Source organism: Neopsephotus bourkii, unplaced genomic scaffold, assembly GCF_033783945.1.
Source record: "Neopsephotus bourkii isolate Nb327-2 ecotype Australia unplaced genomic scaffold, CSIRO-AGI_Nbou_v1 NB_1767, whole genome shotgun sequence".
NCBI classification, from domain to species: Eukaryota; Metazoa; Chordata; class Aves; order Psittaciformes; family Psittacidae; genus Neopsephotus; species Neopsephotus bourkii.
Window position 1 is genome coordinate 11,243,212 of NW_026902241.1, and position 15,024 is coordinate 11,258,235.

Sequence of the window (15,024 nt, forward strand, 5' to 3'; positions counted from 1 at the left end):
TAAGAAAACTGTGTCGATGCCAGAAGCAGCAAATTGCCCCCTTTGAAAATGAGTTGGGGATCATGTGTCATAGCAGGAGGCGCAACCCATGCAGTACCTTGCTTGCAAAGTCCTTTACAGTTGTCAAAGCAGTGATTGCACATGAAGGGGGCGATAACACTTCTCTCCACCCTCTCGGGAGAAAACAAGAGCAAGCTCTAGGGTTTTATTTCAGTTTCCCTGCCTGTCCGCATTTCCCCTTAGCAGCAACAACAAATCTTGCCCTGCTCTGTGTCCATTTTTGTTCCCTCTTCCCAGCAGTTCAGCAGGGACTTCAGTGGAGCATTAGTCATCTTACAGAGAAATGGGAATGACTTAAACATTTGGGATAGCGTGAAGGTAGGGAAGCTCTGAGTTCTTGAGGAAGGCAGGGCTGAGCATGTGCAGGGAGAAGAGGAAGATGGGGAGATGTTTTCAAAATTCAGATTTGCTTTCTAAATTTAAGGCTGACAGGCCTTACTGTGTCCTGGAAGACAGAAAGAGTGTGAAGGGTAAGCAGGATGCAGTAGAGCTGCTGTGAGGAAAGCTGATGCTGTGGTGCAGAGGAGGGAGCTAACTAATGACAGAGAGTAAAAAATGTCCTCAGGTGATGCTTGTACACCCTTTTCTTTCTGTTGCTTTCCGTCCTACAGCGGGGGAGTTTATAACAGCTGAACCACATCACTCAGAGGGATCTGGCAGGTAGGAGGGCTTTTCCAGAAGCTGAGGAATTCTTACTGGTGTGTCCAACCCCATCCCAAGGTCCTCCCCTCTGCACAGAAGAGACTGAAGGGCAAAAGTGAATGAGGGCATGTTTGATATTTGCAAAATGCTGCCAGAATTCCCATAGGTGAAAGTGTGACATGCCCCAGGTGGTCTTCAGAAAAAAAGAGCGGTGTTTTCGTGTGGACCTTGAGAGAGGAAGAGGGTTTGGCTCCAGTGGGGAAACAGGGCAGCTGCAGCCTTAAGAACAAATAGCTTTGTGTGCAGTTCTCCTTGCTTGCATCTGCATTTTGGTGTATAATTTGAACATTTCATAAGAGTGCTTTCAGATGGTCTTGTGAATGTTTTATGAGTTGTTAAGAACTGGAGTGTGTATAAAGGAAAGTGTGCAGCCGCTACTGCGCGGGGAGGGCACGGGTGCCTATTTTGGGCTGACAGAGTGATGTTCAACCAAACATCTTGTATTCAGGAGCCCAGCAGCTGCTCATCACTGGTGCTTAACTGCTTACCCACCACATCTCTCCTATCAGCATCACTCCCGGGCTTAATGCAGCTTTGTTCTTATTTCCGCCATGGGCTGCATGCAGATGTACACAAAAGCAGCACACATGCAGGAGTGGAAAGGCTTGGTCTGAGAGTGTGAGCCTCTGCTTTTTGGATGCCTGTATCTGAGTCTAGATTCTGGGGTTATGTCAATGGAAAAGAATGAGCTCCTTTAGATGATGACCTACCTGACTGACATTTCTTTATAGGAGTATGAGTTCTGGCCTGCTGGTGCTTCTTTCGCCTCAACTAATAGGACAGGAGCCTGCAGTGGCTTGCTCTGATGTAGATGTAGGTGTCTGAATTCTGTCAGCATTCATTAGCTGAGACCTTTCAACAGTTCCCAAGCATTTTTACGCTTACAAGTGACTTGCTAAACAACTCACAGGGATGTATGTGTCATGCATAGCTACCTAAGAGCTGCAAGGAGGTAATAGTGTTTTCCTATAGGTGTGTTCTGTTGTGTAAAACTTGAATGACTTTGCTACAGAATTAATGGAGAGAAATGTAACAAAACAGCTATAAGGAACAGGGAACTATTTATAACATCTGGATGGAGAATGCAGAAATTGCTTAACTTTCACAGGTTTTCATTACTTGGTCCAGCCTGTCTTGTCTTTTTTTATTACTGCCTCTGGTCCTTTATCTTTCTGCCTCCTCAGCTCCTGAGGCAAGAGAGGCTTTCCTGAAGCTGCTGCCACCAGGAAAAAATGTTTTCTGTCTCTTCAACACTTCCTTAAGTGGCAGCAGAAAATATCCTTTTTCTTCCTTAACTTCTCTCTCTCTTTGCTGTGTGTTTTCCTTTTCTGTAACCAAGGAGCATCCCTTACAAAGTATTATAGGGGGTGTTTGGGTGGAAGATGTTCTGCCGAACAAAATGAAGCTGATGCTGAAGCTTGGAGAAGGATGCTCCTAACAATCTCCACATCCCATCCTATCCCCTGCCTCATTTTGGAGGGATATTGAATTGTAGCTGATAGTGACGGGTAGAGGCCACATTTTGGAGGGATGTTAAACTGTAGCTGCTGGTGAGAAGTGAGCGCCATGCTTTGCAGTGTTTGCGAACCATGTGTAGAGCAGCCATCCACCATGGACTGTGCCTGACCAGGCTTTGTTTTTTGTTGGATGGTATTTTGTTGGATAGCATTAAAAGAAAGTGGGTTTGCTCCTTCGTATGAAGTGATGCACACGAGCACAGTGCAAGGATTGTATTTCCTTGGAAGAATTTGAAGCTCCATTTTTATTTTTTCTGCAATCATACACCATTCTGTTTCTCCCTCCCTCCCCCTGTTCCCCTTTCCTGCCGATTTCAGGTACTACATGAACCCCTGATTGATGAAGATCCTGTCTTCATTGCCACTTGCACGGAGAGGGAGCTGCGCAAGAGGAAAAAGAGGAAATTTAGTCTCTGGGTTCGGCAATGCTCATCCACTGGTTTCATCTGCCAGGTGAGTTTTACCTCTTTGGATATGTTGATTCAGTTCCATCAGGTCCTTAAATATAGACTCATAGAATCATAGAATAGTTTGGGCTGGAAAGGACCTTAAGATCACAGTACTCCAGGTGAGGTCTCACAAGAGCAGAGTAAAGGGGCAGGATCACCTCCTTCGACCTGCTGGTCACGCTCCTTTTGATGCAGCCCAGGATACGGTTGGCTTTCTGGGCTGCGAGCGCACACTGAAGCCGGCTCATGTTCATTTTCTCATCGACCAAATTGCAGGACCAAGGGGAACAGTCACTTCTCTTCATTGCCTTGTGGGGGCTACAATCTGAATGCAGCAGGCCTCTGTCTCCCACAGATACTGGATGTGACGGATGGTGACAAGAAGTTCCTGATGCTCTGCTGTATGATTTAACTGAGGGTGCCTGTTTAATACTGTCCATCTGGCTGCCAGCCCTAAGCTAATTAAATTGAAATGGAGTGAAAAGGTCTGTCTGTTTGTACATCCTAAGTTTATTTAAGTGTCTAGGTACTGTGACTTCTGTCGTTTTTAATGAGTCAGCTTCTCTAAGGCTGCATCTGTGATAGCCAGTGGTATCCAATAGTTTGAATTACTGTGGTATCATGGTGTCCCTTTTTCTGTGAGAAACATATTAGTGGGATTTCCTGTTACATCTCTTTTCACATCTCTACTTCTCTACCAAAGAAATAAAATCCGATGTGGCTTCAAGGTGAGATACGAGCTTGAGTGGGATATGTGTTAAAGGGTTTGTTTAGTGTTATAAATCACTGGGGACGCTTTTCCAAATTCTCAGATTCCCCAGTTGCTGATGTGTTTTGAGAGATCTTGAAAAATCTGACCATTTATTTTGATGCCTGGAGGTGAGGGTGCAGATATTTTTCTATATTTCTTTTTCCCAAGAGTTTCTGTGCCAACATGGTGTCCTGCATGTTCCAGAGCAGCAGTTTGAAGGTGCAGGCAGGACATGCACATTGCCTGCTCAGGCTGAATGCATGTAAAACCTGCATGGCCTGTGGATTTGCTGCTGTTGAACATTTGTTCACAGTAAAATTCGATCTGTGAATCACTATGACTGTTTGAGTAGCTATGTGAGAAAAGAGGCTTGCTGGGAAGAGGGGTTTGCATTTTCAGCAGTGCTGTTCATTCCAAGAAGAAAATTAGGATCATGCATCTTCCATCCCAGTTTTAAAGCAATTGTTGTGTCTGATACAAAAGAGATTCATCTTGTGAAACATCCTTGGAAGTTTCTACTCTCAAGGCTTTTAGAAAGTCATTCTCTACACAGAGGCAGTGTCCTTAACCTCCAAGGTGAACTCCACCAGTCCCACATGCACCTTATTACCGAAGCGTAATATGTGTAGTGAGCACAAAGTTTGCTGATCTCTTTTGCTATGCTTCCCCCAGCCAACTGCCACCAAACTAATAAGTCTTCAAACATGCCAGAGTTTTCAGATTCGGAGCTATAATTATGTTGCACCCCCTGTCCTGTCCGTTGAGAGAGTAAATTAATGGAATGTCAAATTAAATAGAATAGATGCTCAGCACCATCCTAATCCTCCTGCTCCCTTAATGAATTAGATACTCGTGCATCACTTGCATCCAGATGACGTCCAGGACCATCTTACCATCCGCCTTCTATTTTCATTCCATGACTTGGCTGTAATTATCATCATCATGCTAAAATGATTGGATAAGGAGGACCTTAGGGAGGGGTGAAAAAGAAAATGCAGGAGCATGAATGTTCATGCTAAAATGGAAAAAGACTAGTCTGAGGAGGATGGGGATCTTCAACTATGTTATGCTTAAAATGCTACGTTCATTTATGCATCACATTTACGAAGGATCTAGCAGAATCCAAAGCACTTATTTGTTGGTTGGTTTATTTACTGTATTAAAACAGAGTTTTTTTTCTTCTCCATGTGTTTAACATATGGAGAGAATTGATCTAACAAAGAAGAAAATCCAGTGTTTTCACCCTTTGCATGCACACCACCTTCTCCATCTGTGAAGCTGCCATCATGAAGGAAAGACTTGTCGAATAGTTAAGGACTGACTGGTCTATCACCTGTCTGCTGTCAGAAAAAAATTTACAGCACCCCCTTGGAAATATGTAGAAATTCTGTAATACTATCTGGATAAATTCCCTCCCTCATTGTTTCCACATGATGACATAAAGATCATTTTATTCTGGATAAAATAGGACTATAAGCATGTCATCAACCAGGCTAATTTAGCTTCACCCATCCTTGAGGCTGGACATCAAGTGGCAGCACCTGCTGCTGCAGAAGAGAGCTTAAGAAGTTCAGATTGCACAGGCGTCCCTCTCTGCTCCATCTTCTCATTTCCTTCCAATATATTTCCCTACATGTGTGTTATCACTAAGATTCTTTTCAAGCCATATTTTAGTATCTTAATTATAGTTTAAATTATCACAGTAGCTTAGAAGTGTTTCTTTCTTAGAGTATTTGCTAAGTCATCCTATTTAAATCAAAACTCTATTTGTGTCAGTTTTTATTTCTCTCAAGAAGTCTGGAACACTTGCAAGACATACTAATAAATATGATTGGTAGGACTTGTTCATTTTAGATATAGCAATAGGGCTTATTAAAACTCTGCTGAGAGTTCTCAACTATCTGATCAGGTCTAGTTGTTTTGTCCTGGTAAGGACACATTATGCTCTTTTTCCTATTCTTGTGTGGCTCATAAGGCATGAACATGGACATGAGTAACTTACTACTACTGATGCCTAGTCCTTGCATAACTCTTTCTGCACAAGAAGGTTTTCTGGTCATTTTGCAGAAGGAGAAGGAAGAGAAGGAAGCACAGGAAGCTGGTGCTATGCGCTGAACCCTGCAGGGAGTCAGGCAGGGTGAGCTATTCCCATAGGGCTTTGTCCTGAACCACAGACTCATGGCACAAACATAACCCTAAAGACAGTCCTTGATCCAAAAAGCCATCAATCAAAAAAGTGGAAGGCAATAAGTGGATGGTAGAGAGCACTGGAAAAGGGGCGGTCTGGCAATACTAATCATTGTGATAGTTGATAATAGAATTATGTCATCAACTTCATTATTCACTTATAAAACTGTGATGATGAGGTGGAGAAGAGAGAACTTTACGGATGTGTGTATCCTTTTCTATTTTTTGGGATGAAATTCGTTCTCTGAGGCTATTCTGGACATTCTTCCTTTCCCACACCCAGTCCCTGTCCCCACCTATATGGGCTCTGCGCTTGCAGAGCATTCACTGGAAGAAGCTTCTTGCAATAATACATTTCATTTTCACTAATAACCCTTTGAAATGTGTTGCTCAGATTTATGAGGTCCTTTAGATCCTTATGCTGGGACTGAATTTGAGTTCCCACTTTCCACTGCTTACCCTTAAAAAGTGATGAGTCAGAACAGATTAAGAAAAGAACTGTGTGCCTCTGCAGCTTGAATCTTCACACATTACTGAATGATTTAAAGAGTGCAACCTGAATCAGGGTGGCTCCTGCATAAGAAGGTAAGAAATGGGTCTCCCTGAGAAGAAGCAGACTCAGTGAAGGCAGATGTCTGAGGTCGCTCCACAGATCAGTGGCAGAGGTCTCAGTTGCCTAAAAATGACCCCAGACAATGCTAACGTCATGCTTTTATAGTGAATGCTATAGCTCATTTTTGATTTCAGAGTGCAGTCAGCTCAAATACATAATAACTTTGTTGATTTTCACAGAGTAAGAACTTAATTCCAAAATTAAAGGAAGCTTAGAGAGTGCCCCAAAGCATTTATAATTTCACAACACACCACATAAGTGCATTAAGTCACTGGGAAAGGGAGGGGTAAATAAGCCTGGAATTAGTTTTGTTTTCAAGGTCAGAGTTGCAGGAGAGTTAGCCATCTGTGCTTTTGTTTAATAAAGCAGCTCAGAAATGTTGGTGTTTCAGCCTGTTGAAGTTCAGTTTAGAGAGTAGTCTGAGCCCTTGGACTTCTTTGAACAGTGCCCTGATAATTTCTGTTGATGGAACAGTTGCACCTGGAATGTACAGATGTACTGGCTGCTTTGAGTAGGTTCTCAAGGTCAGACTTTGGCTGGGATGGGATCCCAGGAAATAGGATCATCTTTTTTTGTCAGTCACTGGTAGGTGGAAAATCCTACCTCCTTTCTTACTCTGGTTCCCACCAGGCTCTGCCTTTCTAGTGCATGTACTCTCAGCATGTGAGAATCTCAGATCTCTATTAAAAGTCATTATCCTCTTGCTCACTGGTATTAAGTGGGAAGGTAGTTTTGCAGATCAATTTTGCCCCATCAATTTCTACGGAGTTTACAATCTTACCATGTTTCTAGACAAATGAGAAACCCAAACATCTAAAGGTAACCTAATGCAAAGATCTCTCCCAGAGTTTACACACAGTCCTAGTGTCTTATTTTCAGGTAGGAATGAAGGTTATTTATTAATTCCTGTCTGAGGTGCTTGGAGTTTCTGATGATAAAACTACCTATGTAACTGTGTCCTTTCTGCAGCTGTTCTCACTCAGTACAATTCTGCTGGGGAAAGGAAGCTAAAAGCACCAAAGCCTCCTGTCTTTGTCACCTAGTAGTTTTGCCACAGGAATGCCCCTCACAGATCCCATCCTTTTGTGCTGGGTACTGTGGGTGGAACAAAAAATGCAGTCCTTGCCCTTGCAAAGCAGCATTAAGAGGCAGCAGCACCAATGCATGGATTAACAATTGTGTTGTGTGGGTTGAATCCTTTCTAAGAGAGGTATTGAAGAGCTTTGCAGAGGTTAATGGTGATTTCCAACCAGGCAGGAGAAGGGCAGAATGGAAAGAAGAAAATGTGGCCTTGTTTGGCATCAGTGGTTGGATGCCTGACTTCACAGGGCAGTTGCTGGCAGGAATCAGTATACTGAAAATGTATAGGAAGAACTCAGTAAGTAATGCTAAACTTCAAAGGCCTGTCTCTGTTTTCCATCCCCACTTCCATTTGATGCTTCAAGAGGGAACTGGCAAAAGACTGACGTGGTCAAAGCAAAGGGTTAGGCAAGTGATATCTGGGTGTACCACTGTCTGAATGTCAAGATAAGTTTAAGCAAGCCAAAGGAAAGAAGGATGATTGCAGTAATTGAGAGGCAGGCCAGGCAGCTCTTAGAAATACAGGAAATGCTTTATCACTGAGGAACTGCAGATAATGAATTTGCCTGACACAGATGTGGCTGGCTTGGGAGAAGCTACAGAGAGAAATCTGTGTTGTTGGTTGTTGGTCCGCCATGCTGGTAGGATGTTGAAGTGCCCTCAGTGATAATCATATGGAAGGGGACTATCATGGGAAGGAAAATAAAGAGCTTTATTTTAAGCCATACTAGGTTTGCATTGTCAACTCTACCAGCATCTTTCTGCCAGTATCCCAAAGATCTGGTTGGAAACTTTGAAGAAAATGTGCAGACAAAACATATATTTGCCAGTCCTCAGCACAAAGATGTTAGCTGGATCTGCATGTTAATGCAGACTGAAATAATTTACAGTAAGAGGCAGAAGGAGAAGAGAGGGGACCAAAGAAAGAGCTTTGTAGGGAGCCCCAGGAGCTATCTGGTAACAGATGGGGAAAGCTGCATGTCCTTTGTATGCTATTTTCACAGTAGCCTTCAGCAGGAAGAGAATGAAGAGAGTATCAGACAAATGGAAAGATCCGGTCTCAGTAAGAGCACCATCACTGGTGCCAGCAGCTGCTGAGGAAGAGGTAGAACTAAGAGCTGACTTGGGAAGAGGGCATTAGAGAAGGTGGGAATATAAGCTGCAGCAGGTTTGGGTGAGATTGGGGAGAGGAAGATCTCCTAACAGTGTTGGTAAAGGCAACAATTAAAGATGATGTTTAGGATGAGAGGGGAAGATAAGAGTGATGCAGGATCTAGAGAGCACTGCTAGCAAAGAGCAGTTGAGTATTTGGCTGTGAAGTCTATAGAAAAAGGAAGCTTTTTTTTTCCACAGCTATTTAGGATCCAGAAAGTATGGCAGTATTTCTTTCTTCTCTTGCTTTTCTAATTGTGTCACCGAAAAGCTTGGTTTCTGTTTTGTGGTTGTCTAGAGTCTGCCCTTTGTGAGATATTTTGGACAATGTAGCTTTCAAGAATCTTCCTCCTGTTTATTACTACTCCTGCCCTTTTTTTTCCTCCAAATGTCATCTATTTCATCTCAGAATTGTACCCTGGGGTGCTTCAATTATGTATGAATGTAGAGTATTTGGGATGTTCTATTCACAAATGCTTTCAATTTGCCATCTGAGCTTTGAATATGAGCAGAATCGCCAATATTTTAGCTTCTAGGTCACTCTTAAATGTGCAGTCAGGGTGCAGCTTTTGTTCCTAAGTGCTCAGTTTTTTGCTCAGGTTTTTACTCAGTTTCTCACAAGACCTTCTGAACCTTCCACATAAATTTTCCATAGAGTAAATTGCCAGCACAGAGCAAGGAAGTTCCTGCTGGGTTGTAGCATGGGTGTCTACTCTGAGACCTTCCTTTCTCTGGTAGCACTATCTCCAGAAGTCTGCCTCTGTAGCCAGACATACATGGTTTGAGATTCTGAATGGCGGGTGATTGATTTACCTCTGATCTGTCAACATCTGAAATACGCTACTCAGAAACGTAATCTCTTTTCTGACTGCCTCTTTCCGGAAGAGTTTTCCCTCTTTTTCTTGGTTTGGAATCACTCAGCACAATCTTTACCAATATTCTGTCACTTGGTCGTTCAAGTATATTGATTGAAACCTACTTTTGAGTTTGTGATAGAAGGGGGCAGAAGCAGCTGTAGGTGGAAGGAGAGATGAACCAGAGACTGTGAAGGCCTTTTACTGTCAGGCTTTTAAAGGGAAGAGACTGTTGGGATGCTGCATGGAGACTTAAGGCAGAAGAGAAGAGGGTTTGAGCAACAACTTAAGTGATGTGAGAAGAGAGAGCTGCGCCAGGATGAAAACGTATTGAAAGTATCTGGTGCAGTAGGGCTGCTGTAGACAGGAATTGCAGAATTCAATGTGTAGCTGTTCTGATAAGAAACAAATAATTGAGGGATGACTAGAGAAAACCCCCTTTGTGTACCGGTACCGCAGGATGAAGAGCTTCAACCTGCAGTTGCCTCCGAAGACAGATGAGGTCACATCTGTAGAAGTTACCCATTTGGTGCTGTAGATCAAATGAGCCAGTAGGCACTAGCAAAAGACACACAATAAAAATGATCTCTACTGATGCTCGAGAAGCATTGCTTTGACTGTCACCCATAGAAGCAGAGGATGTTGCTGCCAACATCTCCCTCTGTTGTCCAGCAGCAGTTGTCGAGACTGTACTCCTGATGTTGTTTTGCTGTTGGAGCACATGGAAAGGGCACAAAGCTCTAACGCTGTCACAGGGCAAACCAGAAGTGCTGGTGAATGGTTTAACAAACATTTTCAGGGAGCAGCTTCTGACTGTGCCTATGAAGGTCTTGAAGCCAGTTTCTGGCAGTTCTGTGCTTTTTCTGCAGACTGCTAACTGTTAAATACAATTTCTAATGCATTGCAGAGTGGGTGGGGAATGCTGTGGGCTTCAGTAGGCAGGATCCTATTCATTTAAGGTAGAACGAAGTAAGCTGGATAAGAGGATGGGGAGAGGGAAGATGAAGACCATATGGGATCCTAGGCACTTGCAAGAATATTTGAAGCTATGCCTTTGCCAGTTCTCTGTACCCAGCCAGTGTTTCACAGCAGCCTTTATGCCTTCCAACATTATGCTGCTGTCACCCATCTTCCCAACAGAGCTGAGCATGATAAAGCTTTGAATGATGCTTCTGCAAAACAAGAAAAAATTATGTGAAGAACAAAGGCAGTGCTTGGATAGGCAAGGAAATGGCCAAGAAGAAAGCGAGATATATTTAACATTAGAGGAGGAAGGGAGGTTCAGCAGTGGGTATGGATGTTTGAGTGAAGGGCACTGGGGAGGCGAACAAAGCAAAGGGGAATGAGGATCACAAGGTGACCATTGCAAAGGACCCTTGAAATAGGAGCGCAAAGGAAGTGTGCCAGTGGACAGGGAGCTCTGAGAACAAAACCTATGGAGTATGTAGCATACTAATATGAAAACAGTGGTATCTCAGTGGACAGTTGCATGGTAGGCATGCTCTTTAAACTAGCTGCTTGCAGACTCAAACCAGCCCACAGTGTGGAAGCAGTTGGCAGACCAGCAGTGCCAGCAGACTGTCTCATCCCTTGGAGGGCTGGTAGCTCCACAAGGAACATGAAGTAAGCATGAAGCAGGGGAGACTGTCAGTTGGCCAAGACTTACTGCAATAAGGGAGGGAAGATGTAGGACACTTTTTTATAGACTTAGAGATTCCTACTTTGTTTTTAGCCTAGCTGCTATCCAAGGTTGAAACTAATCTGCCTGCATCTTCTGTCTCCACTGCCTTGTCTGTAGATTTTAAAGGTTTGATGTATAGTCTCTGTACTGGAGTACCAGTAACCTAATCTAAATTTTGTTGCCAGTAATCATGAAGTACCTCTCTGGAGTTCTGATTAATAACCTAAATGACTATCATAATTAGCTAGCCCTCAGCCTTAGCGCTGGGGAAAGACAAATCTGACAGCTTTCCTAAAGTGAATGGAGCATGATCTGGGTGTCTGCAAACATTCCTGCCTTTGTTCTCATCTGGAAACTGTTTCTGCCAAAAAAGAGTTGGGTTTGGTTTTTTAGTTTTGCTTTTTTGTGTGGGTATTAAATAATGTATATTTAATACTTTCTTTTAATTTATGCTGTACTTCTTTTGGGGGTTAGTGTGTGTTCGTCCTTGCACACCTACTTTGTTCTTTATCGTGTCAATTACTTCAAAATGCAAATTGTGTCTCATTCCTCAGAGTTTTTATACGTGAAACACTCCTCTGGGGTCTGTTCCATGAGGCTAGGGAGTATTGCATTAATATGTCTAGAATACCAGTGCTGGGGATACATCATGTAAAAAAGGGAGCAGCTGTTCAACTGAATTTTGTTCCTCTCCAAGATCATTGAGTTACATCATTGGGAGCACTACTGCAAATGTATGAACGTTTTTGTTCTCTGAGCATTTGTAATAAACTTTTCTGTAGGAAGGAGTGTGTTGGTAAGAGAAACAGATGCATGTAGAAGAAAGCAGTGCTGCATGTTCTGGATGGTTGAGGGCTCAAGCGAGTTTAGCAAAAGCTTGTCATAGATACATCACTCCAACAAACAAGGCAAAGTTCCTTTTTCCTGCCCCTGAATACTGAGCAAATTGCAGCTCTTTCTCTGATGGTGAAATTTTCTGAAATTCTTGAAAGATTTGGGTATTTCAGAGCCAAAATCATAAAGGCAGGCCTGGGCAAATTTTCCACAAAATTTGCATTTTGGTATGTTTTTAAATCTTTGCAAGTTCCATGGTTACAGCACTGTTTGAGCGACAGCACACTGTCTGCTGCTTCTTGTTTTTCTTTCCAGCAGGCTATTTCTGCTGACTTTCAGAACAAGTTGAAGGTCGGATGCCTAGTTGATTTTAATAAGCGTTCAACATTGGTGGAAGTTAGGCTTTTAAAATACTGTCACTGAAATCAAATCAAAGGGTTGTGTACAAAGGAAGGGTTATGTGTTTTCTGCCTCTGCATGACAGTGCAGAAGACTCCTCTTCTAAAGGGATCACTCGTAAGAATTATTCAACAGCTTTACTTCAAGTGCTGTTTCAGTTGGTGGACTGTGTTCTGTTAATTATAATCATGTTACTAAGGGATAAATGTTCCTGCACTCTAAGCCAAACATGTATGTCCACCTATAGGTGATGGTGACAGCTCTCAGGAAATGCATTGTGATGTGGTCTGCACTATAGCAGGATACAAAGTAAAGCTCCTGCAACGTGATGCATTTTCCTATTAACAGCAACATGTTGCTCTGTACCCTGCCTCCTGGTTCAGTGTGTTTCTGTGGGTTGTCTTCAAATCATGATCCGAGAATTAGCGTTGTGCCTGGAGAGTTTGATGAGGATGTTCTGGCTGGTTGGGTATGTGTATTGCTGGCTCCTCTCTTTTATGGGGTTGCATACACACTTTTGTCGCAGCCTAATGGTTCCTGCCAACAGAAATAGATCTGAACATTACTGCAGTGAAGCTGATGGGCCATTTCTTCTGGTCAACTTTAGTGGCCTTTCTTGAAACTGAAGTTTCCATGCTCTCCTTTTGCTGGCAGCATTGAAGTCTATGCAGATTCCCTACAACTAAGCAAGCAATCTTCAAACTGCACAATAGCGACAAGAACCTCAGAAAGCCCTTAAGCTGAGGCAAAGGACACTGTATTTATCAGTAGCTGTGCCAGCTAACCTGAAATGGTTTTAAAGCAACAGCCCCTTGAAAGGGACTTTAGATCAATTAGCAGTATATAAAAAGTATCTGCTGCCTTGATTCTCAGCTTGTCTCCAGTTGAGCTGAGCAGGTATGATAGCAATTGCATCCTCTCCCTCTGGATTCCTTACAACCTTCTGACTTCTCTTCCCATTTCTGATTTTAAGATTTATGTCCATCTCAAAGAAGGGAGTGGTGCTGACGGGCTGGATGCTTTGAAGAACAAACCACAGCTTCATAGTATGGTGGCCAAAAACCTTTGTCAGAACGCCTCTGGGAAGAACTACATCATCTTCACAGGCCCAAGCATTACCAGCCTGAATCTCTTTGAAGAATTTGAGAAGCAAGGTACGTATCAGGTGACTCACTGGGTTTAAATGATGACAGACCTAGGGGCTTCCTGCCACTGGGTTTACAAAAACTCCCATAAGTCTTCACTGGTATTTCAATCCCTTGTATAGTTAAGCTGGTCATCTCTAAAAAAAGTTCTCATTCATGAAAAGGCACTATACAAAGGACTTTCCAAGTTGCTCTTCAAATCTTCTTTAAATTTTTATAAAGTTCATAATGAGAATGGAAATACATTTTAAATAAGATTATTTAAAGGCAACTCTTGTTCCTTGCCTCACAAATGTGAGGTCTAATCTAGCAGGTAGCAAATTCAGTAATGTCTTTCTAAAGCATGTATATTCCCATCAGATTAAATATGCTAATGCTATACTGAGATTTTAATTTATTTCAGGATTTGTTATATTGCTTCATAAGTATTTTTATGATTTTTAACAGCTGCTTCCAAAATTCAATTTCAGATCTGGTACACTCTATCACCTTCCTAGGGGTGACACTGTGAGGTGGGTGGACGCTAAGATAGAAAGTCTATTGGTTTTCCGAAATATTGTGGCACTGCTATATAAAGAAAATCATGGGGAGAACATGGAAGTGTTTGTTTAAGAAGGCCATGGAATTATCTGTGTTTGCCATGAGTTACTAGGGACTAGCTCAGAGGTTTTGCAGGGTGATGTTGAACTGGAAGGACCAGGAGACACTGGCAGAGGTAAAGTGCTAGAGATGTCAAGCAGTGAAGTCAGAAAGAGCCCTGGAAGAGATGAGTGTTTACTGACTCTGCTGCAAAGCAGTTAATGTATTGTCAGCACCTGCTGGGATACTACTGCACTGGCAGTAGGCTTGGGTAGAGGCAGGCAGAGAAGCCTCGCCTCAACAGAGATCTCTCCTAATGTATCACACAGCCACACTCAGCAGTGACCTTAATGCTTTTTTTTTGGTGTGTGGCTTATCCAGCAAAATCTGAACAGGGACACATCATGACCAAGAAGTGTCATGAGAGCCTATTGAAAAGCATCCATGCTCAGGTGCTCATGACAGTTCAAGACACATTCTTAAACTGACAAATTTGCTTTTATTGTTTAAGAAAATTTGGGTTTTGGGCTAGAGCACTGTCAGCAGTAGAATGATCACATTGAGAATTGAAAACAAAAATAAACTGGTATTGATATTAACTACTTTACATTGTTTGGGTTTTGGGGGGGAAATAGGGAGAGACTCAAATAAGCCAATAATATAGTTAATAATTTAAATAAGCTAATAATAAACTTTTGGAGAACTTAAACTGACATTTAAGGGAACTAAAGGGAATTCTGGAAAATACAGAAAGAAGCACCCACTGAAAATGTATTAGTTTGTCTCAAAATTCTTGATGAAAAGGACTTGGGGTCTTGGTAGCCACCGAGTTGAACATGAGCAGCCCTGGCGGCAAAGATGCTCAACACCCTTCTGGGCTGTGTTAAGAGGTCTGTAGCCTGTAGAGGCTACATAGAGAAGGTGATAATCGCATCCTACTCAGCACACTTCTGGACAGCATGTCCCCCAGTACAAGAAAGTAACTGATAAACTGAAGTAAGTTCAGTGGAGAACCACAAGC

The 15,024-nt window shown here is 42.6% G+C and overlaps 1 protein-coding gene across 2 annotated transcripts in view; it reads left to right on the forward strand.

Annotated features, from left to right (window-relative positions):
* PGBD5 (piggyBac transposable element derived 5) overlaps window positions 1-15,024 on the forward strand; it is a 64,324-nt gene that overhangs the window by 35,896 nt on the left and 13,404 nt on the right. For both annotated transcript variants that reach the window (XM_061378779.1, XM_061378780.1), the window contains exons 3-4: window positions 2,598-2,732; window positions 13,253-13,433. In XM_061378779.1, the coding sequence (XP_061234763.1) occupies window positions 2,598-2,732; window positions 13,253-13,433 (316 nt within the window). The remainder of the gene's footprint in view (window positions 1-2,597; window positions 2,733-13,252; window positions 13,434-15,024) is intronic.